The sequence below is a fragment of the Homalodisca vitripennis genome, chromosome 6 (assembly GCF_021130785.1).
Source record: "Homalodisca vitripennis isolate AUS2020 chromosome 6, UT_GWSS_2.1, whole genome shotgun sequence".
NCBI classification, from domain to species: Eukaryota; Metazoa; Arthropoda; class Insecta; order Hemiptera; family Cicadellidae; genus Homalodisca; species Homalodisca vitripennis.
In genome coordinates, this window is record NC_060212.1 from 111,988,094 (window position 1) to 112,015,623 (window position 27,530).

At 32.6% G+C, this 27,530-nt stretch overlaps 1 protein-coding gene across 5 annotated transcripts in view; it reads right to left on the bottom strand.

The window, feature by feature from the left end:
* The window catches only part of LOC124364729 (lysophosphatidylserine lipase ABHD12-like), a 46,856-nt gene extending 21,881 nt beyond the window's left edge, over positions 1-24,975 (bottom strand). The window contains exons 1-4 of one of the 5 annotated variants that reach the window (XM_046820428.1): positions 9,531-9,588; positions 4,662-4,745; positions 2,413-2,512; positions 1,364-1,482 (exon numbers count right to left, since the gene is read on the bottom strand). In XM_046820428.1, the coding sequence (XP_046676384.1) occupies positions 1,364-1,482; positions 2,413-2,489 (196 nt within the window). In that variant the 5' untranslated portion in view covers positions 2,490-2,512; positions 4,662-4,745; positions 9,531-9,588. Of the gene's footprint in view, positions 1-1,363; positions 1,483-1,858; positions 1,924-2,412; positions 2,513-4,661; positions 4,746-9,530; positions 9,904-10,059; positions 10,363-24,940 lie in introns of those variants that run through there. The other 4 variants (XM_046820426.1, XM_046820430.1, XM_046820427.1 and 1 more) reach the window with 4 other exon arrangements.
* Positions 24,976-27,530: the final 2,555 nt, after the last annotated feature.

Genomic DNA, 27,530 nt, shown 5'->3' on the forward strand with positions numbered 1-27,530 from the left:
AAGGTCTATGATACATGGACAATTTCAATGCATTTTTGTATGATACACGCAAAAAATATCTTTTTCATAACAATATTTCAGTGCATATTTTGGTTAGTATCAATGCAATTCTTATATAGTACGAGTTATATAGTTTCTCTACTTTATGATTGGAGTGAGAAGGAAATAGGAGAGATTGACCAGAAATGAAAGTATTTGTTGTTCTATTATAACATCTATCTTATCAGATAGATAAAACTCTTGATTACTTTAATCTTGGTCCAGACACTATAAATTAAAAGAGTATGGTTTTCACTATCAGAAAACATAAAATTATTTACTACATTAAAATTAAAATTGAACTGAACAATGCTACAACAAACTTACTTTAACTGATTTACAATGCAGTAAATTTTAACTATAATATAGTGTGGATGGAATGGTTTTAATTTAGATCAATTTACTCTTTAATATAATTTTTTAATCAAATAATAATGGTAAAAGTGACATTTTGTTTGACCATTTTTGTGTATTACATGACTAAAACGATCAAAACAATACTTTTATAAACATTTTCCACAAAATCTAATTCCAAACATGTCACTTCTGTCCTTCCAGGGATGACACAATTCTTCAAATAAAAGAGAGCCTCTTGACTGACTAAGAAATCTACTTCTGAATATTAAAAATATATTTAATTTATTGGTATGTTTTGCAGACTTCTCAGTTGCTGTATTTATGACATTAAATTAAAAGGCTCCTGGGATTGTTAAATTATTTAATCCTGGATCTGACAGTAAAATTTCTGTTTTTCATGTGTATAGTACAAAACAAGTATATAATTTAAAATTAATAGGAACATTTTTCACCAAGGACAAAAAAATTTTTGCATTGACAATTAAAAAATGAAAACTTTCAAGTGTTATATTTATACTGAAGCTATGTTGGGTAATATAACAATTGTATTGTATATAATATAACATTTGAATCTGAGCGAAAACTGAAAAATAATATTTATTTAAAAAAGACAGATTCAGAGTCTACTCAATAAGTATCATAAGTTCAAAAACATTGGTCTAGTTTTATTCACCCGTACAAACCATTCCACTGTATATTTAATTCTAGTTTTTATAACTGATTGTTTACCCATGTCAGTTTTATCTAGATGGCTCAAAATTTGAAACACTCACAGATCACTAAAAATAAACCAAAATCTAACATTTTGTATGATTTGCTACATACTTATTGTTTTATTAAAAAACGTTTTTAATACTGGGAAATCGGTACCACACATAAATTAAGATCAAGAGATTAACATTTCCTTAAATGTACTTATTGATTTTAGTAAACAGTAAACACATAAATTAACAAAATAGTAACTTACCAAAATTAAGGAACAACAAGCCACGTTGCATGTCGTAGGAATAGCGAAATATTAAAGGCACTACTACAAAGATGAAAAAGAAACACAGAAGAGCGAATATGAAGGTCCCGAGGCATATCCTGAAACAAATATTCTTTATGAAAAGATACAGTAGAGTATTTACAGGTTTTAAGAAACTAATTATTTATCGCTAAAATACAGCTAGTAAAGCAAAATTCTTTTAATTTGAGAAATAAAACAACAGAAATTCCACCTTGAATCTTGTTAGCTTGGTATTGAAACTCAACAGAAAATACATTTTTGAAATTACAAAATCACATAATTTATTTAAAAATATGAAAGTGAAACTATGGTTGATTATTAATTATGGATATACCCTCTTATTAATTAACAACTTGCAGTTTTCAAGAAAGTTAAAATATTTATACAATACCATACTACAATAATTTCACATTATATACAATGTTTTACAAAATTTCATCGAAAAACACTTACAGCACAGAACAATAAAAAGTAGACTTTGATCCTAAACAATCAAGAGTCATCTGACATAAGAGTGTTCTAGAAACCATAATTCAAACTATAAATAAATTTTAACAAGTGTGTTAGTTTTGGGACACATGTTACTAGATCCATTTCCAAGTTATTAATCAGTCAATTAAAAACTGACATCTCTTAATTTATCAAACTCAACTAGTTGTTACAGTATTTACAGTTGTCTACTAAACGGATCCTGAGACAGTTGAAAATTGACTATACAAATCACAGAAATTTATGAAAGTTTTATATTTAAGAAATAGAAGAGATGCTATTTATCAATTCTCATAGATCTGATTGGTTTGAAAATTTAGTCACTTTAAAGATTTCTATCAAATTTATTTGTTATGTGCACGGGATACTTGTGACGTTATCTTATCACGTTTGCTCTTGACACAAGAGCACGATCTAGGTGGCAGTTAATATTTACGGTGCAGGCTCGAGCACAGACCACATGATACCATGTACACACAGACCTATCTCTACTAGCTTCACAATGATTGGCTACTTACTGCTCTGCAAACCAAAAGTATGCAAGTGAGAGAGGTATGGCCACTACTGCGGCCGCCAAACGTGACGTAAGTACCATCTTAGTAGAGTAACGAACTTAACCTTCAATAGAACAAACACTAGTAACTAGCTGCCCAACTAAGTCTTTACCAACAAGATGAAATAATGGAACTAAGTTACATGCAACATGAATCATCAGTGGATGTTAATAAGCTCTTATCAGTTCACCAGATAAGTACCATAAGTCAAAGTACAAGCGAATTTCAGAACAAAATGAAAACACACACTTGGACTAGAAAGCTAATTGTTAGAAATTTATTAACAAACCATATTATTACAAAAAAAGTTGAGTTTCATAACAAATTATACCAGAAAAAAAGTTTACAGAAGTTTTTAAAGAACAAAGTGAATTACTTATAACATGCTAGTTTTAGTATAAAAAATGTGTAATGGTAATACAGTTGATGTTAAGTTTTACTTTGTACAAAATTAGAACTGACTAGTGCAAAAACATATTACGAAATTGTGATTGTTCACAAGTCCATAAGATTCAAATAAATAGGAAATATAAAGTGAAAATTAAATATAATTAATGCCTTGGAACTCAATATTATAATACAGACATTTATATAAAAATGTTTGTATGCATCGAATATCAAAAAGCCAAAATAGGCATTCAGATTATTGAAGTAGTACAGTATGCTAAATGACAACTACAACGGAAATGGCACCAAAAAACTTCTATAGTTAATTGTAGTTATCAATATAAGGAGAGTATTAGCTATAAACAAAACTCAATTGAAAGGTCAAAAAAACAATTTTAATGTTAAAAAAAGAAAGACAGTAATAAAAGCTTTCATGACCTGAAAAAATCAGACCCTATATAATGTACAATTGGGCCTTCAGCTAGTGGTAGATGTTAATTCATGAAATGACTAGTCTTTGCACGACCACTTCTCATGTTTCTGGAAACGAAAAATACATTTAAAATGTTCGTGCCAGTATATAATTTAATTAATTACTAATGGAAACCTCTGTACAAAACCACCAACTGACCCACATATGACCCAATTTGGGCTTAAAAATTTGTCAGTGCCACTAAAAATATTAGCAAGCTGTGAATATTATATATGTTTTATATTGAAGAGACAAATTAACTTGATATTCAAACCTAACCTTTGATTGTTTCATGTTTCAGTTCTGTATTTATAATTAATTAATAGTGATAGTTAAAATGATTATTTTTAGTTTAGTTAACAAGCAGAGTGCAAGGACAGGATCGCTCAGCTGTCACCCATCCAAGCAGCTTCGCTCCACATTGCTTGATTTGGTTATCTTGCGATAACCGCCATACTCACTACACTATGCCATTGGCAATAGAGTCTGAAAATTCCATAATTGTCTATAATCTCAAGCAGCTGTTAACAAGCAAATTCTTCTTTCCGCAGCTGACAGCAATGCTTATCTAAGCACCTGTCCGTCTGCTGCTTCTTTCTATTGCTTCCATAAAATGCTGCATCTTGTGTTTGTGTTTATTTATCCAGTTTTAAATGCTGTATTTTGAGTAATGTGAGAGGTTTTTTTTTGGTGTGAGTATAATGCAAGCGACTAATTCTTATCACAAGTTACAATTTGCTCAGAGAAGTTGCCATCTTCATCGGCTCTGACAATTAGATCTCTGAACATATTTTCAAGGTAAAATGTTGTTTATATATTGAGTATATTCAAAATAATGAAAGGCTAATATAATGTTTCTAAAAAAATTGAAAACAACACTTATAGTATTCCTAGTATCTATTATAACAACTATTTTACTGGTCACTGTAATGTTTATTACTGCTTTAAATTTGTTTACACAATTTAAGTTTCTTTGAATATATTTTACTCAACACAGTAACCCATTTTGTCCAGACTTTCAACTAAAAAGGCATGCATTATCGTATGCGTTTCAATTGCTACTATTTGAATGGAATTTTATTTTGTAAATTAGGTACAAAAATGTACTTGCCGGAAATAATTTTGAAAGTTTAGTTTTAATTTGACGGTAAAGTGGTTTTTTTTTCCTGTCTATTATGACCATAATGTTTTAAAATTTCAGATTTCCATGATATTTTAAGAAACAAAATAAGTAATTAAAAATGTGTTTTAATTCATGCTCTTAGTAATTAAGCATTAAAGCAGCCTTTCTTACTGAGAAAAGAAGGTAATAAAAGTTGTTGAATCATGCTAAAAGCTTCAAATAAACATTTACCTTCTGACAAATCTGCGTTTAAAAAATATATTCATCGTTCTATGATGGGGTAGGTATGTAGCACTGAAGAATCGATGACCTCGTCTGAAAAAAAAAACAAAATAGGTTAATTAACGACCACATAGTATGATTAAAAATTGTTATTATGAATAAAAACAAAACTTTTGTGTATATGTGCTTCAAAACGGACTAAAATTCAAAACAAGAATGAAAATTATATTTTTTCTTATATAGTTAACTTACAATATTTAAATATAAGTTAGTAAATTGCAGGTATTCTAATGTTATTATTACTACTAACGTGTTTTATTTAGAGGTATAGAGCTTTAAGTTGGCAAAACTTCTTTAACTGGCAACCATTTTACCAGCTTTAAAGTGATTTATGTTTAGTTTGGTTTAGAATTTCAACATGAATAGACTGACACCTGAACAACACTTCTAAATTGAGTAAATTTATTTTAAAAATCATGGTTCTGTTTGAAATACGTATCGCGCACTACATCCATTTTACGGTCAACATAATCGTCCATCAGAGCAATTAATTCGATTAACTATGGAACGTTTTCATACCACGTTTAATCTAAATTATAATACGCATCCACAGAGATGTCGTACAGTGTGTACAGAAGAAGTCATTGCTGCTGTAGAGCGTAGCATAGAGGAAGACCCGAATCAGCCATCCACCAATCCACCATTGTGCACAGGAATGGGATATATTGTGTCCATCCACTTTATGGAAGATTTTGCGGAAAGATCTTGGTTTGTGTGCTTACAAAGTCTAACTCGTGCAAGAATTGAAGCCACATGATCACCTAGTAGATTTGGTGAATGGTTCCAAAACAAGATTGACGTTAATCCTGATTTTCGTTAGCGAATAAGCTCATTTTTGGTTGAATGGATGTCAATAAACAGAACTGCCAATTATATCTAATTAGATCTTGTGACTGTATTGAATACAAAAGACTACATGAAAATAATTCTTCAAAAGATACTTTGGTTCAATATTTGTCACCATACACATTTACGATTGCAGAGTTATCAATTTTAAAATAAAGATTCAAACTTCAGCATAATACCTTTTAATGAACAAGAAGATGTATTTGTTGATGTTGAATCAAACATCAAATTTGTAAATAATGACAAAGAAATGTAGTTATAAATGATGTAAATTCAGCTCTTCTTAAAGCTAAAACTAACCATGTACAAACAATATTACAATATCATCTCAAGACGTCTTTAGAAATCAAAATAATGTAATAAAACCAATAAAAAGAAAAGATGTTTTCTACCTTAAAGCGGACAAAAGACACAATTGTTATATTAGATAAAAGTGAATATTATTCAAGAGTGAAAAACATGCTTCAAGATAGTCCTTATGTAGAAATCAACAAAAATCCATTAAATTAACGCTTTGTCAGTAACAGCTTCCCTAAAACACTGCAAGACAATCATATTGAAAGAAATTTCAGAATCACTCACAGTATCAAATCCAATTATCCCAAGATTGTACTGTCTTCCTAAAATATATAAACCAGGTAATAAAATTAATTCTTTCAACTCATTTTACCTTTCTATAAAATTCACTTGTAAAATAAAACATAACAATCAACTCCGAATTTTATATTTATTCATTATAATAAATACAACTGGCCATTTGGAATTTGATATAATTATATAGAAAATCAACTCAAATGACAGATTTATCCCATTTGATTTATTTCTTCCCCCTTCACAAAAAAGAGCAGCTTTTCACAGTAGTTAATCCATAGGCTCTTACATACCCCTTTATCAACAGAAAATTATAAAAAAAAGCAAAGAAAATTAACGAAATCAAAATTGCATTATTTAATGGTTAAAAAACTGAAATGATTGACAATGAGATAAAAAAGGAAAAGAAAATTATTGAAAGAAGTTCTAGAATAATTCTCTATCAGACTAAGTGCAAAGAACTGGATCTCTGTTTGTTACAACAGTTTAACTACGAAATGACTAAAAGTTTTAAAAATCATGCCAATATTAATGTATCCTCAAAATTTAAAATTAAACTAAAAAATATATCAGGAAATCAAAAGAAATACATGATGATGAAAAATCGGAAATTTATCAAATTAATTGTGACAAATTTAATTTAAAATACATTTCCCAAACAAAAAGGAAGATAAAGAGAGCCAAGGAACATAAAGCATGTCTGAAGTATCAACAAGAGGAAAGATCGGCCATGGTTTAACTTAAAAATATTAAGTGGTAATACACAGTTAATATAAAGATATAATTTTTGGACCTAGTGATATAGTTTTTACCAAAATGTAGACAATAACTTGATGATGTACTTTAATCAATATGTTAGTTGATATTACATAACGGTGAGCTAGCAAAACTGTTGTTTCTGCGCCTTTATCTTGATACCTACATTGTTGTTTGGCATCTGAACATTCACTGTTCTCTATACCTTTGTATAAAAAATATAGGAATTGTTGTGTAAATTTGTGTGTGCTCATATTAAGAAATTTCATTAATTTCAAAATATCGCTTAGTAAATGATTTGAATTACAAAGAATACGTTACACTTTTACTGATTCGAACTTATATCTGAAAGATATTGACAATGTACACATTTAAATTTATTAATCAAATGTATTAGTTCACTTATAACAAAGCCTTCATTGTTTAAGTCAAAGTATTTTCATCACAATTCATAAACGATTGATTTTTACCTTTAAAGTAAGTAACATCCCGCATTAATGAAATGAGAAAAATGGCATCTATCTTTAATAGAACAAAGATCTATATCGAGCAACACAATATTCCCATTAATAGAAGATACTAAATGTTCATAAAAATCCGCTGATTTTTTAAATTACAAGTGTAGGCCTATGTTACACAATTTACGAATGTCTGTCCAGCCGAATACAAGTATATTTTACAGTAAATGTACTAATGTAGAATAGGGACATTAAGAGTGAAGAATTTAAGGAAGTTATGGCAGAAAATAAAGAAATTATGGTTGTTGGCTACGGTAGTCAAGTTAGCTTAGCAGTTCCAACGGTCAGGTAGTTTAGGTGGGTTTTCATGGATTACCTCAAATAACAACAGTTACATTAGATAGGTCATGTGGTTCTCTGTTAGGTCAGACAGGTAGTTATATAAGGTTAGTTTTAATTACTTATCTGAAATAAACAATAGTTCCATTATCAATAACTCTTGGGTATGATCAGTATTACCAGTGATTTTTGAACTGGTACCCTTTCATGTTGGTCCCTCTTTTATCTCTCCTTCTCTAATCTTGTCTTTCCTGGTATACTAATTATTGATGTTAAGTGGATATTAGATTCAATTCGGATTACTATTGTTAACCTTTCAGTAATACTTAATACTTTCCTCACTAAAGTTCGTGGTACTAATTTAGTTCATCAGTAATAATGACAGTATTCGTAATCAGAAGTATTTTAAAGGTGGTTTCAAGTTAGATCCTTCTACTGGGTGTTCCTAACCCGGGTAGGGTACGATAAGCGGACCCGGTTTTTATATCGAAGAATGTAGTCTTCGATACCTAATACCCGGTTTTTTATATCGAAGAATATAGTCTTCTATACCTAATATTCGCATCTCAAATCCTAGACTATCAATTGATATAGGCTAGGCCTAAAAGTATCTTTAGTCCTCAATAACAATCATATGTTTTAAATTAAAATATGAATTTAATATTTACAGTGATCAAACAAGTTATTATAACAAAAATTAGGAAAACTGAAGACTACCATATTTGCTCCTCTCACAGTTACAGTTGTTTCTTTCCCACAAATTTCACATAATGGGGTTTTCGGTACGAGTCCAACATGTTGAAGCCACAAAAACAATATATTTTATTTATGTTTTATCATCTTTCAAAGCAATGTTGTATAGTTTTCTAAAATTGACTGCCATTTTTAATAATTAAAATTACTTGTGCAAAATTTAAATATTACCCTACATGTATTATTTTAATGTTTACAGCCTGTTGATATAGACTATTTAAGTTAATAATTCAAAATAATTAATCAGTATCGATTGATTATATTGATGGTTATGATTAAGTAATATCAATTGCGAATTTCAATATAAAAACCGGGTCCGCTTATCGTACCCTACCCCCTAACCAAAATACTGACCTAAAATTGTTTATAGAATGGACTGGAAAAGCGTTGTTGTCATAGCAGTCCTACATACAATACGAATCTTTAACTAGCCACTCTTATTTTAAGTATATGTAATCTACAAAGAACACATGCATACTAAAACAAATATCTGTAGACAGAGTAGCCTACTTAGTCCGATTAAAAAATGTGTATTCAAATTACCTCTGTACAGTAACAAAATTTAACTTCCAGGTTTATCCTATGTATGTAAATGATCTATATCAATAGGTAATTACGTCACAAAGTATAATCAAAATCAGATTATTATTCTTAGTAGCCTACCCAGTGGTGGAGTTTTGTTTCTGTTTGCAAAATAAAGTTTTTTTTTTATCTTCCACACTTATTTGTAACATATAAGTAGTAGTACCACTAGCACATTATCTGTACTGGCAAAATTCTCTTGCCATTCCTAAAATATTGGGTATCTTTGTGGTTGGTACTGGTAAGCAAGTGTCAAAACAAATATTCCTGTAAGCTTATTTTGTTGGGAGAGTTTGTGACTCTCCAGTGTCCTTCAGACTAACCTTCAAAATAGATAAAATATTTTGTTAAATTGATAAGCTTTGTAATGTGTATACATATATACAAACTAGTCAAAAAGTGCTCAATTGTAATAGCAAGATTTATTTAAAACAAATCCTAATTCACGTATATCTGAAATATTACTTTTATGACAACAACAAAGATTAAGTACCTTTTGGGACGAGTATCACCTCCCAATATCGGTCTGTGTACTAGGGCTTCTGTCAATCCATCCATCAATAATGTTATAATGGCATTCTAATGTAATAAGACGTAACCTAGACTTTATGTCATGGAAAGTTTTCAACAAAATGATTTACTTTGGCCTCCACAAATCTTACACAAGATTCTGATTGCACAAATCTCTACGAAATACGAATACGAATACGGGTGTCAAAACAACATGAGTCTGCACTCAGCTGGTGGCTTTCTCAATTTACTGAGTTCATTGGTTTTCGGTACTAGTTAGTTTGTGTTTATACCATAAGGATCATTATCTATCCAATCCACTTCCCATCCAACCAAAACATCTTACATGCCTCAGCTGTCGAAGTGCACGACCTCTAGAACGAAAAATACCTAACATATGTTTAATATCTAACCATTTCATAGGTTTTTTTTTTCAAGCAAAGAGTAGTTTTACTTTTGAGATTATTGCTAGAGTTAGAGAATGTCTGAAGGTCAATGGAGACTTGGCTTACCTTTACTCGGAAAGCAGAACGGATAAAAGACAAGACAGTGTCGTGATGAAGCAAGTCCTTCCTACTGCAATAAAAAAACTAGTTTATTTAAAAGAGAAAGCTGATATGGCGCAACAGTAAGCTTTTTGGCGCAATTTACAAATTAAATCTACAACTGATGTTATGAGGATATTAAAGTTTGATTTAGAATCGGAAAATAAGACATTAATAAGTATAAGCTAAAGTAAAATTGTTCCTCCATTCCACTGACCACTTCCCTGCTTTTGTACCGTACAGTTGCGCGCAAAACCTCACTAGACTGACTGAACCACTCCGTAGGTAGGACATACACTTGCCAATTCTGTTGTGGTTCATCTGAAGGCCGCGATGAAGGTCTATTTAGAAACGCGTCCGTTTTTTACATACAGTTAATGGAACCTGTGTCTTATATCTTACGACCATTTTTATAAAGGAGCATTATCAAATTATATTTCACTACTGCGGCTAAATAAATCACAAATTTACACGAATTGATTGATATAAAACAATTATCATAGCTAACGGTGTAAATGTTTATCTATAATATAATCTTTTAATCATATACTTTTTGATCGATACTAACAATCCAACCGAAATTAATGAATATATTTTTGTCATGCGTGCAGTTTTATATTTGTTTTGGTATATATATGGAAATCAACATGCGTGCAATTTCCACAGCGAAAACGTACCCTATACTTTTTCAAATAACTAAATTTGAAAATGAGTATTTGAACATTTTCAATTTTTTATTGTTAAATAATTATAAAAACCCAAATCAATGACGACGTAGGCCTAATTAAATTACTCAAAGTATCAAAATCTCTGTAAAATACCTATGTAAGATTTTATTGTATTTGTACGAATAATCTAACCTTTTTAACTCAAAGGAGGTTTCTATGAGCATTTATATAGAATGCTCACAAAGTTAAATATAAGCTTGTATATCTAATTGGATATAAACCTAAATGTTTATAAAATTTGATCGTTTTGTTCACGATTTTGTTCACATAATTTTCGAGATATTATAAGGATACAAAATAAAGTGTTGACTTTTTTGAGTAACCTATGAAGTTGCCATATTTTTATTTTTTTACGTTTAAGTGTATAATTAAATTACTGTTAAAATGTGCATTTTGTCAAAGGACAAAATATTACATTTCTATAAGTGTATATTCCAAAAACATGTAATTGAAGAAATAAATGTCAGTCTAATCAAATGTAAAAGTAATAACCTTCATAGTGCAGGCATATAATTGCAAGATAGGGTTGTGACAAATACTCTTGTTTAATGCACTTAGACCTGACATATATTGTTAATTTCTCATCAGTACAGAACATTCGTTTCTTGCTATACCACAGCATTAAAATTTTGTCAGTTGAGATTCCTTTACATTAATGATAAATAATTATGTGTAACGACTAAGCTTACAATAATATATCTCGTAATATAATCCAAGTTCAATAATGATTATGTTAGTATACTGTTTGCAAATAATATTTATACCATAAGAACTAACAAAAACATTTAAGGAATGTGGTAGTCCAGTTAATTTTATAAATTGATTTGTTATGATTTGGATCAATTTCAAATTTACGCGTTCTCTCTGTCCCTACTCCGTTATCAGACAATCTGATACACGAGCTGTTCCTGTGATAACCTATCCTATTTCATCCTTCGTGTAAAATCTCCGCCATTTAGACGAAACGTGTTTTTTGCACATTTTCAAGTTTATTGAACTAATAACAATAAACTATTTTCGTAACTAAATCATAAAAGAACAGCAAACTATTTAAATCTTATTTTGAATAAGTGTTATTTATTATGAATTGTATTTAGAGTGCTTAGTTACAATGTTATTTTAAACGATTTTAAACCATATTTGATACTTTAACAATTCAACTTCCGAAGCCATTAAATAGGCAAACACCTTGTTAAAAATTGTTTTGAAACTTGTATGAATCGAAAATGTATTCCTACGCAGAACCGACTAGCTACTTCGTCGCTCTAGTAGTAGAAAGTAGTTTTTTCTCCCCCTCCACAACCTTTTGTGGGATTAAGTTTAATGATTATAGATTTTTAAAGTATCAAGTAGGTTATAGTGTAATAAATGTGTAAACATCAGAACAAGTCATTGTAACGTACGGACTGTTGAATCTCCTCAGTATTGATAAATATGTGTTACAATTTGTTACGACAAAACAAGGCTTTGATTACTGGTACTAAATCTTTATTTCAGGTGTAAGACCTTATATCAAAGGGATTAATCTGTCAAAAGATAAACAATTCAATTCATGGCAATCATAATTGTCTGAAAATCGTGGAGTGTGATGAATACAACATAACACGATGTTATTCACAGTATTTTTTTCAAATTTTCTTGAAATAGTTGGTGCACTCATTGTGGTGGAAGTATGAACGAGAAGGCTGGACTGCATACCACTTTACTGTATCGCGTGATATGTGACCAACACAACCACAGCACTCTCACCTCGGCAACATCCGGTTGTCCTAGGTTTTCCCCACCAGAACAATGTTTGACTACTATTTTTAATCGTTACGTTATGGAAGATATCTTGTTTTATAAATATCATAATGTGAATCCAAACGACTTTTAGTTTTTTTTTGTAAGTTGTGTATTTTTTTATAATATTTACACGATGAAGTTAAAAAGTTTTGTTTTTTCGAATAATCTATAAAGATAACTAAAAAACATTTAAAATGAGACATCTTCCATAATTCTACGACTAAAAATAAGGTCGTTAAAATCAAGTTGGCCGCCGGTAAATAAGGCTCTTAAGACACCCAAGAATTCAGATTAGGTTTACTACGAAATTAGGCATTCTATGCATAATTTGAATAATCAATCGTGAGCGAAGGAAGTAATTTAAAATTCAAAATCAAGTTTTAAAACAAGCCATAAAAATAGTACTTTTATATTCCTTCCCCCCTCCTGTTTATCTGAACGCCTCCTGTACCATGATCACTTCTTTACTCCAGTTGCGTATGCCTGGTTTATACAGAAGCATTCATCAAACACTAACTCTTCAACCTCTGAGAGGGAGGTAACCTTAATGGCTGGTTAATCTTAACCAAGTTTGTACCTGCAACCCATTCGTCAGGAACGCCAGGCGATCCCTGAACGTCAATGACACTTAGGTTTTAAAGTAAAGTAAAGTCAAGATGTCTTATTGTATCAGGCAAAGTTAGGGCTAAGAAGCCCTCTGTAACACTTAACCAGGGGACCAATTAACGGCTTAAAGGTGTTTCCCAAAGCCGTTGTAGGCGGGGGGGGGGACATGGCCGGGTAGGCGGGCTGCTTGCAAGGACAGGATCTTAGCGGTCATCAATTCAAGTAGCAGCCACGCTTGAGTTACTTGATCTGGTTATCTTCCGATAACCGTTGTACCCGCTACACTGCGCCATTGGCTAGGTTGTCACTTCTTTCAAGAGCCATGATTACATGGTCATTCTTCTGTGTCAAACTTCTGGGCCTGCGCTGGTACAATCAGCCTCAGGTACAACGGCAGCCTACATATCACACATAATGCCAAGGTAAGAGTAGCATATGCCACAAGACGTGTGCGTAACAGACTTTGCTGAGGTTGTAGGCAAATTTTAAAGTCTATAGCTCTTTTCATTAGACTACAGTGATTGTCTCGTTGCGTTCATTCTATTCCTAAGTTTGTTATGCTACAAGTTTGTTAATATAAAAAAGTACACCTAACTTGGGGACCAACGGCTTAAAGGTGACTTCCGAACCACCACCAATGGCGGGGCAAACGGGCTACTTGCAAGGACAGGAACGCATCCAAGCAGCAGCCACGCTCGACGTTGATTGATCCGGTCAATCACCAACCGGATCAAGCAACGTCCGGTTAATGTATGCAGTGACATGCACCGTCATATAATTCGATATGTTACTTATATAAGCTTCATGCAAGATTCCAAGTCTATAGGTGAGCTCGGTCTCGAAATAACGTGCGGACAGATAAATAGATAGATAGAAATGAAAATTCTTCAGCCACTCAGGTCATAAGCTTCGCTAACGCTCAGCCAATAAAATGTTTTAACTAGTAAGGAAATAGTCAAAAGATAATCATGCTTCTTAGTAACGTCGGCATCAATGTTTCGAGTGGCTAAACAGGTTTTGTGTCACAAATAAAATAAATTGCTTTACTGGATTTACAGAGTGATGAGAGACCCCCATGCAAAGCGCGGCTAGCTTCTTGGGTTGTGAGCAATTGGGGTGAAAAACGGAAGAAAATCTACGTGAGCTGCACGAGTACCTAGAATTTTAGCGTACCGAGTCACAACCCGCCTCCCTCGTTTTTCTCCTTTCCATAATGACGAACGACCTTGACATGGTAGAAGAATATGACGTTTCTTTAATTGCTTGTTATAAACGATTCATCAGTTTGAGATCAATAATGAAACGTTTACTAACAATAAACGCCCAAGCAGTAGCACGCCCAGAAATCTTTTCTGGGGGGTTTCCGGAACATCGAGTAGTCGGGAGCACGAAAACCCCCCAATATCAATAGGGGGGGGGGGTATGGAGGCTCTCCCGAATTCTAATTGTCAACTAACCTTATGTAAGTGCTCCGTATAAAACTCTGTCTATATGGTTACACTAGGCTGGTACGGGTTAATACCTTCATAATGAAACAAACTTAATGTTTTATAAAATTTGTTAAGAAAATTACTCATTTGTAACTCACAAGATAAATAAATTGTACCAATTACATCCTACTCTCGGATCAAAATGTATGAATGCCCCAGTTTGAATTTTAACCGCAAACTAAGTAGTAGACCTAAGATTTTTTCTGCGTTATATAAATGGAGCACAAATTATCTGCAAACAGTAACTTCAAGTTTTTATATCCGTGGGAACGGAAAAAGGTACTTAATACAATCACATGTTACAGAGTTATGAATGTTCTAAATTTTAGTTTGGTTGAAAACCAGTATTTTCGTCCTTACCTAAATAAATAAAAACCATAGGACATAGTCAGCGAGGAGGTTCAAGGGGTCCGGACTCCCCCAAATTTTTATTTTTAATAAACGATTATTATTATTTAAATAATTCAGTACTACTGACAAAAATCTTTCTCAAAATAGAAACAGGTCAAGACAATTTTAAGGAAAAAAAGGCGGCCTTACTTTCTGTCCGCTACAGGAAAAAAATCAGTTGTCTTGGCTCCTCCAAAAGTTTTATCTGGCTACGTTATTGTAAAAACGGTTTGATTTTTTGTTTGGAAACATGTTTTCTGTGTTTTATATTTCTCACTCAAAAACAAACAAACTAAATTTTATTGTATCTGCCGTAATTTTAGATCTTCTAGTTAGTTTCAAACTCGCGTATCTGTTCTTTTTTTATCAGAGAAAAGTGTTTAACTAGAAGCACTTCTATAAAAGAAAAGATTATTAAATACCTTACTAATCTTTTATGAATATGCAGTGTGAGTTAAAAGTATGGTACACTCTGTTTAGTTTTTGTTGGATAAAGGTGGATGAAGCTCGGGACACCTTTCGAGGAAATAGAAGTGAACTTTTTAGTCACTGTTCCCATAAAAAAACTAAACAGAGTGTATCCATAATTTTAACTCACTCTGTATAATTTAACCACAGAGCAATTAAATCAATATAACACAGATCCAAAGAATTTTATGCTCAATATTGAAGCAGTTATGTATGACATTATAAAGCATATCAGTACAAAAATTTATTTTTGCTATCGCTACCGACGCTACCTTTCAAAGCTCAAGCTGCATGATTACGTAATATATTTTCAAAATAAGAGGAATAGTAAAGAGTAGGTTCTAGTAAGATTAACATTTTATGCTTATATCACAGAATAACGATAACTCTATGCTATTTTGAACACAATAATACTTTGTGGGGAGTCGTCTGTGATCGTTTAGCACAGCTCTTGTCACTCTGTTTTAATTTTTTTTAACCGAGCCACTATTTACTACCGTCTGCAGTAAAAATATTTTTGTCCTTTTACTGTACGTTCTAATCCATGAAGTTAGATTTTAAACCAGCGTTCAGTTAATCATTTATTGATATCTTATTAAATGTGCTCCCATTTTCCCCTTCTCTAGATTCGCCCCTGCCAGTACTGAAAGGTCACTATTGGCTTTGTTTATTTATCAGTCTATGAGAAGATGTACATCCAGTGCAAACGTCTGATCCACTATAAATCTGATCCGTTATCTAGATGCAAACTAAGGAACCAGCTAGTTCAAATATATTACAGGAAACTATTAAACATACATATGTTGTACTGAGTAGACTCTGACAATAGTAAAAAATACCTAACATTTTTAATTTTAATTTAGTCCTAAAAATGAGATAGTTGCTATTTCTGAACGAAAGATTTAGTATAGCAGCGCTATCTATGCTTTGAAAGAACAGAACTAGTGTAACCGAACAAGTTCTTTTCCACACAATCCAGATATTACGCAAGGACCTTTCTCTGGTTAGTGAAAGCTATAGGGCATTTACAATACAACAAATGAGCACCCGTATCTTTACTGACCCCCCATAAGTCAGGTCAGGGAGCGATGGTCGGAACACCACCCCTCGCGCATCTCCACGGGGTTTATGGGCTAAGCTAGGCGATAACCGACCCGTCTTTTCTTGTCACCATGCCTTTGTTTACTTCCTGACGCCAATCAGTCTTATCAACTCTTATCACACAATATGTCACTACATGCGGGGGGCGCCTCCCCCTCTACACTTGGCCTTTGGGTTAATGATGGTCGCTTTATTTTGTGGGCCATTTCCACGTTTTTCTTACAAATAAACCATTCTTTATGGAACGGTGTTATTTTTCATGCTCTGTACGATTAAGTAGTATTATTATAAAACTTGTAACTCAACAAAACTGGGATAACTCCAAAAACACGACATTACACTGGTTTTCAGTTTTTTAAACAATATATCAGGATATTTGTAACTTAAACGTATACAAAAACTGCTCCAATACCTTCCTCAATTGGTGGATATACAACGCAAAACGACCACTACTAAACGTTATCATCTTAGCTTCATGAAGAACTTTTCCTACTTCACATAGGAAACTGTCACTGGATATTATTTCACGAATTTTTCTTTCTAAGCGAGACGATAAAGATGCTGACCAGACAATTTGTATTCATAGTTACATAAGAAGGAAAGATAATTTGAAAAATATTACGGAAAACAAAACATTTTCATTTTATTTTAGGCAATCTAGTTCTATTTATTTAACCAACGTCAGTGCCTTTTTACACATCTACACACAGGGAAACAATAAAGACATTTATAAAATAAGGACTAGACACAAAATGCAAAAAACAAGAGATTCCTTGTATTAACCAACCGCAGATAGATAATTTGTAAAGAGTCTAGCAATAAAAACAACAATTAAATAATCTATGGATAAATAGCATACAAATACCAAATAGGATAATAAAATTAGATTGCATAAAATAATAAACAACGTAACACCAAATAAATGTAACTGTGACAACAAAAACTATAATAATATTATAATAATGATAATGATGAAAGCTTTATTGAACACATAATTTTTTCTGAAATTGATTTATTTTCTATAAATAATTTAAAATCAATCCATTTTAAATGTTATCCAAATATGGTTTTATTGTTGATTATTTTTTGTTGTTAATAAACCTGTTTCCGAAGATCTCTTGAATTTAGAGCATTACAACTAATCAGTAATAACCCTATAGCCTACATCTTGATTGATTACTATTGGTGATTATTATATATAGCACACAGATATTTAGTTGAGAACTTCTTTCAGTTGGCTGAGCGTTAGTGAAACCTATAACTTAAAGGGCTGTCAAAATAAAATTCATCTTCTGCCTATCTTTCCATATGATTAACCTACAGACTTGACATTTTGTCATTTTGTATGAAGCTCAGTGTATATATATATATATATATATATATATATATATATATATATATATATATATATATATTAACGGAACGAATTTAATGTTAATGTATGTCCATCAATGGCATTTCCCTGAGTGTCAGCGTAGCCTATCCTTCCGCAGGATATCTTGAAAACGAAATTATCTATTGACTTTAAATGTTTATTGTTTACTGTCACTAAGGGGGTTGGTGTTAGTTCATGTTCTCTTCATCCATCTATCTGTCTGCATGTCTGTCTGTGTTTTTTTCCGGAATATCTGGAGAATTAACGCTATGGACTTGAAAAATATATTTATTGATTGTGCATATCATTAATGAAACTTATCTTGTTATATATAAAACATTACCAAGAAATCAGTTCTTCTATATTATATGGTACGATTAGTATTAAAGATTAAGTAGTGTAATTGTTTGAAATACAGTCCTGGAAGTTGATTATCCTGAAATTTTTTATGAAATATGTAAACTAAATAGCCATTTTTCAATAATGGAATAAAACATATTAACATTCCCAGGTTCTGACCAAAATTATAAATAAATACAAACATCATAGTCGTAATAAGATGGATATTACTAAAAACATTTCATTATTACTAGGATTAGGATGTAATTTTGTAAGGAATTTACTTTAACATTCTATATATGAAAACTACGATACAACTACTTCAATAATAATAAAACTGTCCTTGCTGTGACATACGCGATTCAAGGGAATAGCGCCTGCTGATTAAAAACGAATACCGCTATACTTTGCTGTACAGTAACCGTATTTATCTTTTGAAGGCGTCTTAAATATTCTAAACCAAGCATGATAATTTTTATTGATAATTTTGACTGCGATAATGGTGTGTGATTCAGACAAGACACTAATTCACTTCATAAGTAAAGTTTTAATAAAATGATATGCATATGCTTCAAAGTTTTCCCAGACCCTGATTATAACAAAAATTAAAAATCGCCGTCTATACGAATAAGCTGATCCGATATCATAATAAACACAGACATTAAATTCATTATAATTTTATATCTAAACGTTATCCTCTGTACTAAATTAGTAAAATCTCCTCAATTTTGTTTACCAGTAAAATACAACAAATAAAGCCAGTTATATAGTATCTAAATATGAGTTAAATCATTTCTATTCCAAAAATTGTTTCTATGCTAAGTTCGGAGCAGTAATATTTAATTCAATCAAGAATTGCCTAGAACTTCGTCTTGGATCGATTTGAGATCCTTTTTACGAAAAATAATTTTTAACTTATCAGAATTATTTTAACTGTTTTGTAGAGTCTCTAATAATTTTAACGTCTGTACGTTGGTAGTATTAGGTTACATTTGTATTTTTATATATCATGACAAAGTTTGAAACATATTAATATATCAATGAACAATACAACATTATATTCTTAAACTGTTTTCTTTTCGCTAGAAAGATGTATGTAGATAATCGTGGCAAAAGTTCGAATTGATTCTTCCCTTTTTACATGTAGTCACATTGTGAATTAACATCTGAGGAAATTACCAAATATTCTATTGTATAAAGGTTTTCTGGAAATCAGTAAATATGTACTGGTAAAATGAGAGAAATAGGCAAAAGCTGAAATTACGAGTTTTATTTTGCATTGCTATGTTACTCATCAATAGTGGAAGTTACCTAAAGATACAGACTTTTTCACCCAAACTACGTATACATTACTTTATTAAGTTACGCGGCGTGAATATTTTCATTCTAATATTCTTGTAAGTGTTAGTAAAGTTAATGGGTTTAATATTAATGACAGTGGTATTAAGAATAAGAAAAACAAATTTTTACAAGAAAACAGTGTTGTACGTTAAGTTAATTATATATGTTTTACTGTCATATTCTAAACCATATCTTTTTACCCTAGATTGTGGTTATGTATTAGGTTCACCTGAGGAAGAGATCAGATTGCAGATCTCGAAACGTTGTATTACTGATTTGTTGTTGTTCGCTAATCGACGTCAAATGCTCGGAAAATACTGTTTCCTTCATGTTAATGAAATGTAAGTACTTGATGAGATCATAATATTATTGTTCAACAATAAGGAGAAATATAATATGAAGCAACTTTAGTAGTGGTTTAGGAAACGGAGATATCAATTATCTGTTATAGTTTACCCTGTAGAATTCGTGCAATTAATGGGTTAATGGGTTATGCGTGGCTCTACCTGTGTTTTCATAAGTTTAAATTTTAGTTAGTTTTTAATTAATATCCATTAATTCATTTGGATCAACTGTAGACTACTTCATTATTATAGTGTAAAAGTTGAGAGACAATTTTCACTGTATAAGCACACAATTTCGTTTCCCTAGAAATCGGTACAGGATTCTTTTTATGAAATAGATCGATTGTCAGCCGCTATAATTTTGGTGGAGGTCGAAATGGTCGGTATCAAAAGGGTTAAATATATGAAACGATATTTTGCTCTGACAATATGTTTTGCAACTTGTTAAGCCTTATGAAGATCCTTAACACTTCAAGAATATGCCTATGGTTAATAGACGCCGATCTAAACTTTATTTTAGTATTTGACGCCTGATTTATAGTTTCAAGCTATAAATGTGCGACCTGAGGAAACTGATCATTTCACATTTTTAACCCTTTTGATACCTTTCCATTTTGACATCCGCCAATAAAGTATACATAAGATATATAACGGATATAAAGATAAACTACTCAAATTTAATTTTACTGGCCATTTACTTAAATTATCATTGCATTCTGGGGTACAAATTTATTTGTCAATGTACGCAATTTAAAAATTCTAGAGGGATTTATTTTTAAATTCTTCCCTAGCTATGCTACTGGACACATTATTTAGACTGTGATATGTAGACCACAAAGTGAGATAATTAAATTAAATTAATTTTATTTTATTATTTTTAAATTAATAAATTTAATTTAATTAATTTTTCCTTGTCCCAGTCAATCAAGGGAAATAATTCGATATAAACTGATTAAACGCAATATCGAGTAAGACGATGTCCTACAAGTCCAGTATAAGGAGTTCCGGCCAACTCAATTAAAGACAGATTAAGCCCGCTGAGAGTTCCACGGCGGAGTGCTCAGAGCGTCTTGAGCGTCTGTATTATATAATTTTCCGGTTAATAGAATTAAGGGCCCGCCCTTGATAAGTTGCAGTAAGCAGCGTCTATTCACGGCAGCTTAGTGTCAACTTAATGCAAAGTCTTATTTGTTCGACCTCGCAAGAGATATAGCCTGCCCTTCGAATTCACTTCCCTTTAATAATAGCTTTAGAGGCTGGAGTCGTTTATAATATTCCATGCTTATAAAGACTTGGATCCTTTGAAGATGTTGTCTCATCCCATTTTTCTGTGTGATATGTCTGAACTAAACATTAAATTAAAATATATCTGTGAATTTAAAAAAAAACATTAGACATCTAAGAATAAACTTGATGAATTATATAATTCACCAATTCTCCAATTCACGCGTCTTCAATAAATCACTAGACTGTAAAAATGTTGAAATATTTTTGCCCCATTGGAGTGAGCCATTTTCAGCCAACAAATGGTAAAACGCAGGCCAAAATATTTCTACAAAATCTAATATCTTAAACCTGTTTCGTAAGCTAATAATTAAAATCTAGTTTAAATCAATCAACAACATTACCGCGGTACAGTAATAAACGCACTTGTGTATGAATTATATATTTTAACCTAGATTTTAACTGTGTGATTGCAGATCTCGAAAAGTAGTATTACTGTTTTTTTTGTATCATTGAACGATGTCAAATGTTCGGAAAAAATCGTGTTTCCTTTAAAAAATTGTTGCTTCGTACTGTACAAATTGTTGGTCTAAAGTCTTGTAGCGCCATGGTATCGAATTAGTGTAGAGGAAATTCCTTTCGGGATGACCTGGGAGGACCCAGAACAGGCTAGAATAGATGAGTGAAGGAAACTACGAATTACTGTTCTTTCAGTTTTGATACTGTTGTAGACTTATCCTCAATTGATTGGATCCCTCACGAAATTATAGGTCTAGAAGTTTCGGGGGTATTTTTTCGCATGAGGTAACCTTTCCTCATTACAAAAGATTACAATCTCAAGAGCTGCCATCAGACGCAGGGGAACATTTTGAACACGTATTTTGAAATTAGTTTACTCAAATAGGTATTCCCACACACTGTGAACTTGTAACAGGTACAGTATTAGTTATTTCTTATGTACAATGTATTACACATTAAAAAAAAAAACTTTAAACAGCAATTTCTTCCAACTGGATCAACATTTTGAAGCCCGGTTTGCGGCATTGTTTTCAGTTCATCTAGACCTTTAAAATGATGTACAACTCAACATAGTCTGTTATTAAAGATTTTCTTCTTACCCCCGACGGGCCGTTTCCCTAAAGTGACATCCGATCACCATGTACACAGAAAAGTAGCACACTATTACCAGAAATGGTATGCCAAATTTGGTTGCAATATCTCTTGTCGTTTAAAATTTATAAAGTCGTCCTAAGACTTAATTGTATATAAAACAAGTGTAACATTGTACTGTTGTGATAACTGATACTTATTAATACCCGTCCCTTAAGTTAAAGTAGTACAGCAGTTCCTAAACCACAATAATCGAAACATGACTATTGCTGTATAATCTTGTATCTTTATAATAAGAATTACTATTAATTCATGTCTCACTGTCTGTCTGTAAACACGATATTTGAAGAAACGAACTGATATATACTTGACATTTACATGAAGTTTAATTCTGTTTAGGTTACATAGAGTTCCATGATGGTACATAAGATTTAGTTGTGCATTAGTGAAAATTCCTTGAGATTAACATGGCGATGGGAAATCGCCTAATACATACTTATGTACAATGATATGCCATTTTAACATGTGAGGTTAGTAATCACATGTAGAGTTTCAATTTTACATGCAGTTTCGACGAAGCTCCTATCTTGTATAAGTGCATCGACACTTGGAGTTCTGACAGGACTGCAATACACCCAAAAGGATGTCCTAAACAGTGATATTCAGAATTTATAGATTTTTGTATAATATACATGCTTTTATTTGAATAAAAATGATTCACATGAATGCATGAACAGTACTTTAATTGGCTGAGCGACATTATAACTTATCGCTTTGAGGGATTGGAAAAATTAATTTTGTCTGCCTATGTCTATTTGTCCCCGCGATATATCGAAAACGAACTGAGCTAATAGGCTCTATAATTTGCATGAATTCATTGCTACATAGATTTAATGATTTCTCTGATGGTGCATGTCCATTATCTATTTATGGTAAATGATTGAGCGTTCTGAAGACTACAATTAGCTGGCACAATAAATTGCTCTTTTGTCCTCCAAGGAGATGTAAATAATATTTTTCTATATAACAGTATTCGCCAGTGGCGCAGTGTAGCAGGTACAACGGTTATCGCAAGATAACCGGATGAAGCCAATGTTGAGCGTGGCTGCTGCGTAGGTGACCGCTGAGCGGTCCTATCCTTGCAGGCAGTCCGCAAGGACTGCCCGGCCATTGCTGGTGGTTCGGAAGTCACCTTTAAGCCGTTGGTTAAGTGTTAGAGATGGCTTCTTACCCCTAAAGTCGCCTGGTAAAGTAAAACATCTTTACTTTATTTTAATTGTCTGTCTGTCCGTAGGGTATCCTAAGAATGAAATGAGCTATAGAATTGAATTTTGCACACAGCTTCAGCAAAGCCTCCCGCGCAACCCGTAATTATAAAGGAATGATAAATCCAACTATCCCATAAAATAATTATTCGGTCTGACAATGGGCAGGATAGAAAGGATCAATAGGAAAGAAGCTTCCTTTACCGTTCAGCCAGAAGTCGACATGCCTCGCGAGTAGTCGACAGACCGCTAAGCCATTATTGGGTTATGATACGGTACCCCAGATAGATCTAATAGAGCGATGAGTGCGCTCCATCAGGTCTGAAAGGCACTCCGTGGGTGATACGACGCCCTGGGGCGTAATTGACGACGGCGGCTACCGAGTACCCGAGAGTGTCGTGACGCCGGGGGCGGCCTTTGTCTTCAGGAGGCGGCTCGGGGGCGGCACCTGCAGCAAGTAAATAACCGGGGGCGCCGATCCTCACGCGCCGGGCGCTAGGAACAGTTGGTCAAGAGCAGCTCCAGAGAAGTGCTGTGCTGGGGACCCCTGCAGGCCAGTGTGTTAGTAAAGTGCGCTACCAATAGTCAGATTAACAGGCACAGATTTGATATTTTTCATAAAGTCAAGGAGAAGCCGATGGCCAAACGTGCTGCTGAACACAAAAACAAAATTAACGAGTGTTATGATCTTAAATGGATTAATACTGTCTTCTCTTGTCCTGAAGAAAGTTTAAATACGTTCAAATTAATACATCTGGAACAAACCTATCAGTTATTTTTAAAATATAAATACCAAATTGGTTTAAATTTAAGATAAAATAAATTTTTCAAACTTCCATCTGTGTCATTAATGATATAACAGCTGGGCCTTAGTTTATATCATTAATATAGTTTAGTTTATTTAAAATGATATTAGTTTTTTCACCAACAATATTGTAACAAAAGTGTGATATTACTTTTTATAACAAGCTTTTAAAACATGAGGTACAACACGCATATGTTCTTAGAATGGTTAATATATACTAAGCACAGACTGAATAAAATCACAGTTATTATCTAGTGTGATGTTACGCGTACATGCGAGTATTACTTCTGCGCATTTCTACTTCAGTTTCTTCACTCAACTCACTGGCCGTATTAAACAGCCAATTTGAAAGGTAACGAAATTAATGTTTACCTAATTATGAAGACAACTAAATCAAGCATAAGAACAGCCATAGAAAAATGCTTAGAAGATACTTAGAAGTTGCTTAAGTTCCATTACTAAAATTATTTACTTTACCTGATTTTAATGGTTACCATCGCTATGGCAGAGTACCAACTCAAACTGTAGAGAGTAGTATGTAGAACACTGTGGAGCACCACATAACGTAGAAACAGTAACACAGCAACAGCATGCCAGGTACATATTACTCTTACACATGACACTCTTATCTGCATTCATTTCTATTAAAAGTATTCCACGATAGTGTTCAAGGTAGGTCTGGGGTATAGTAGTATCATAATACCGCTATTTATACAGAGTGTCCCGTAACTCTCTGGACAAAGGTATTTGTATCCATGGTTATTGCTCTGGCCAAGGCAAACATATTTCACCATATGAACATGGGTTTCCGATTCTTAGTTTTCTATCTGTTTGTATGTATTGTTTTATTATTTAAAAAATAATATCTTAAATCTAATAAATTCAATTAGGGCCTATACCAAATTTTGCTCAAATGTTTATGATAACAGCTGCCGTTTATTCATTGTTTGTATTTTTGGCTACTCACTGATAACCTCAATGTGGGATATGTTTTATCACAGTATATATGCCCCAAATAAGTTATTTATTATTAGATTTAAATAATGTTAGTGTCATTAAATGTGTGAAAAAATCCTCTAAAACTGTTTTCTTTAAAAAAAGAAAATATTAAAGATAATTTCATGATATATTTTTTAGTAACTAAACTTTTTATTATAAACATTTTAGCCAAAATGTTATAATCTAATTTATTAGATTTTAAGATATTACGTTTTTTATAAAAACAACACATACAGAAAGACAGATGGGAAATTAAGCATCGGAGACCCATTATCATATATTGAAAGTATGTCTGTCTTGACCTGAGCAATAACGTGGTGTACCTTTGTCCAGAGGGTTATGAGACACCCTGTATAATGTTATGGAGACACCACGGCTTCCTAAATCGATATCTATTGACTATGCCGGTACTTTAAAGGGTCCCAAATTCTTAACAGAAGTAAATAACGAGATACAAACGATGCTGTCATGCCTACGCGCGAAACCGGGGCCACTTAATTAATAAACGATAAATTGGGGTGTCACGGTTGCAGGCCTGATATACACTGGGGTTGTTAATTAACCTCCGGGAGGGTGGGGAGGGGAAGGGGTGATTTATAGCGGTAATGTCTTCATAACTGTCGGGTTATGGGGAGATAGTCGCGCGGCATGGCGCGGTACACCCCGCGAGCGCGGGAACTGTGTTTGCTACTCACTATTTGCCATTTATATAAAAAAACTAATATTGATTTCGGAACAGTTGAAGAATTTTTACGGAGGAATATATTAAACTACAGTTTCAAACGAGTACTGGTCTTTAGTTTGGGCACACTAAAATTCAACGGCCATGGTCAAATTTGTACACATGCAGGTGATTAATTTCTAATTATTATTAATTAAACTAAGGTTTTATTGCTAATCTTGAACGTGATGTATTTGTGATTGAATATACAGTTCACGACACGTTTGTTGGCTCTTAACGTCACTTTTACAATGTTGCGCTTAAGTAGGGCAAAACGTGGTAAAACACTACGGTAGTCAAAAGAAACTGTTAAGAATAAACCGTTTAAAAATGTTATTCAATTTTCAAAATTGAATAAAAGTCTTGGATGTTCCATAAGAAATTCTAAAGTGACCACTACATTGGAAAATATTTTTAAATAACAGCTTATTAATATTACGTACACGTAAGTTGTTAAATCGTGTTATATCAGATTTAAATCGTGTTAAACGTTAAAATAATAACTAACCTTGTCCGAAGTAACTAGTGATAACTTTTACAACAACAAAAAAACCGACATTAATTTGCCTTTATTCGTCAATCAATATTGAGTAAAATCTTTGAAAAGTTGATTTTAGTGAATTAGTAAATACAATTTTAAATATCACTTGATTAACAACCGGAATGTATTATAAATGTGTATTTGTTTATTCCCTAAAAGTGTTATCTTCTCAAAGATTTACTCAGCGCTGAGAACAAAGTCAAATTAATACTTGTTAAAAAAGTTAGCAGCACCTTTGGAAAACCATCAGTAGAATATAAGTCCGGAGGCCACTATTTTTAGAAGTTTTTCCAACCGGGGATCTAAAAAAGTACATTATTTAAAATAAGAGACTTTATTTAACTTACTGTGAAAATTATATATCATTATAGCGATCGGTTCTTGTTTTTGCTTCCCGAAAGAAAGCGACGTCGCATCGGTAAGCAGGAGGCTATTCTGTCTGTATCTACTTTTTGTTATTAGGATGTGTAAGTAGGTACATAGATACGTATATATTATAAATATACAAAGTTAATGATCATGCACGTGATCTAAGGGGTCTTTTTTCTTTTTTCCCCCACAAGTGCGGAGTGGCGCCGACACCACCGAACCTTACATTGATGGCCAGGGGCATTTGCGATCGGCACTTTCCCGACCTCAGATCACGTGTCAGATCGCCCAACATAACGTGATCTGACGTCAGAAAGTTGAACGATCGTGGTCTCCTCGCTGACATCGCTTCCTGTTGGGAGGCAGAAAACAAGAACCGATCGTCATAACGACATGTAATTTTCACAGTAAGTAAAATAAAATCTGTTCTCTCTTGA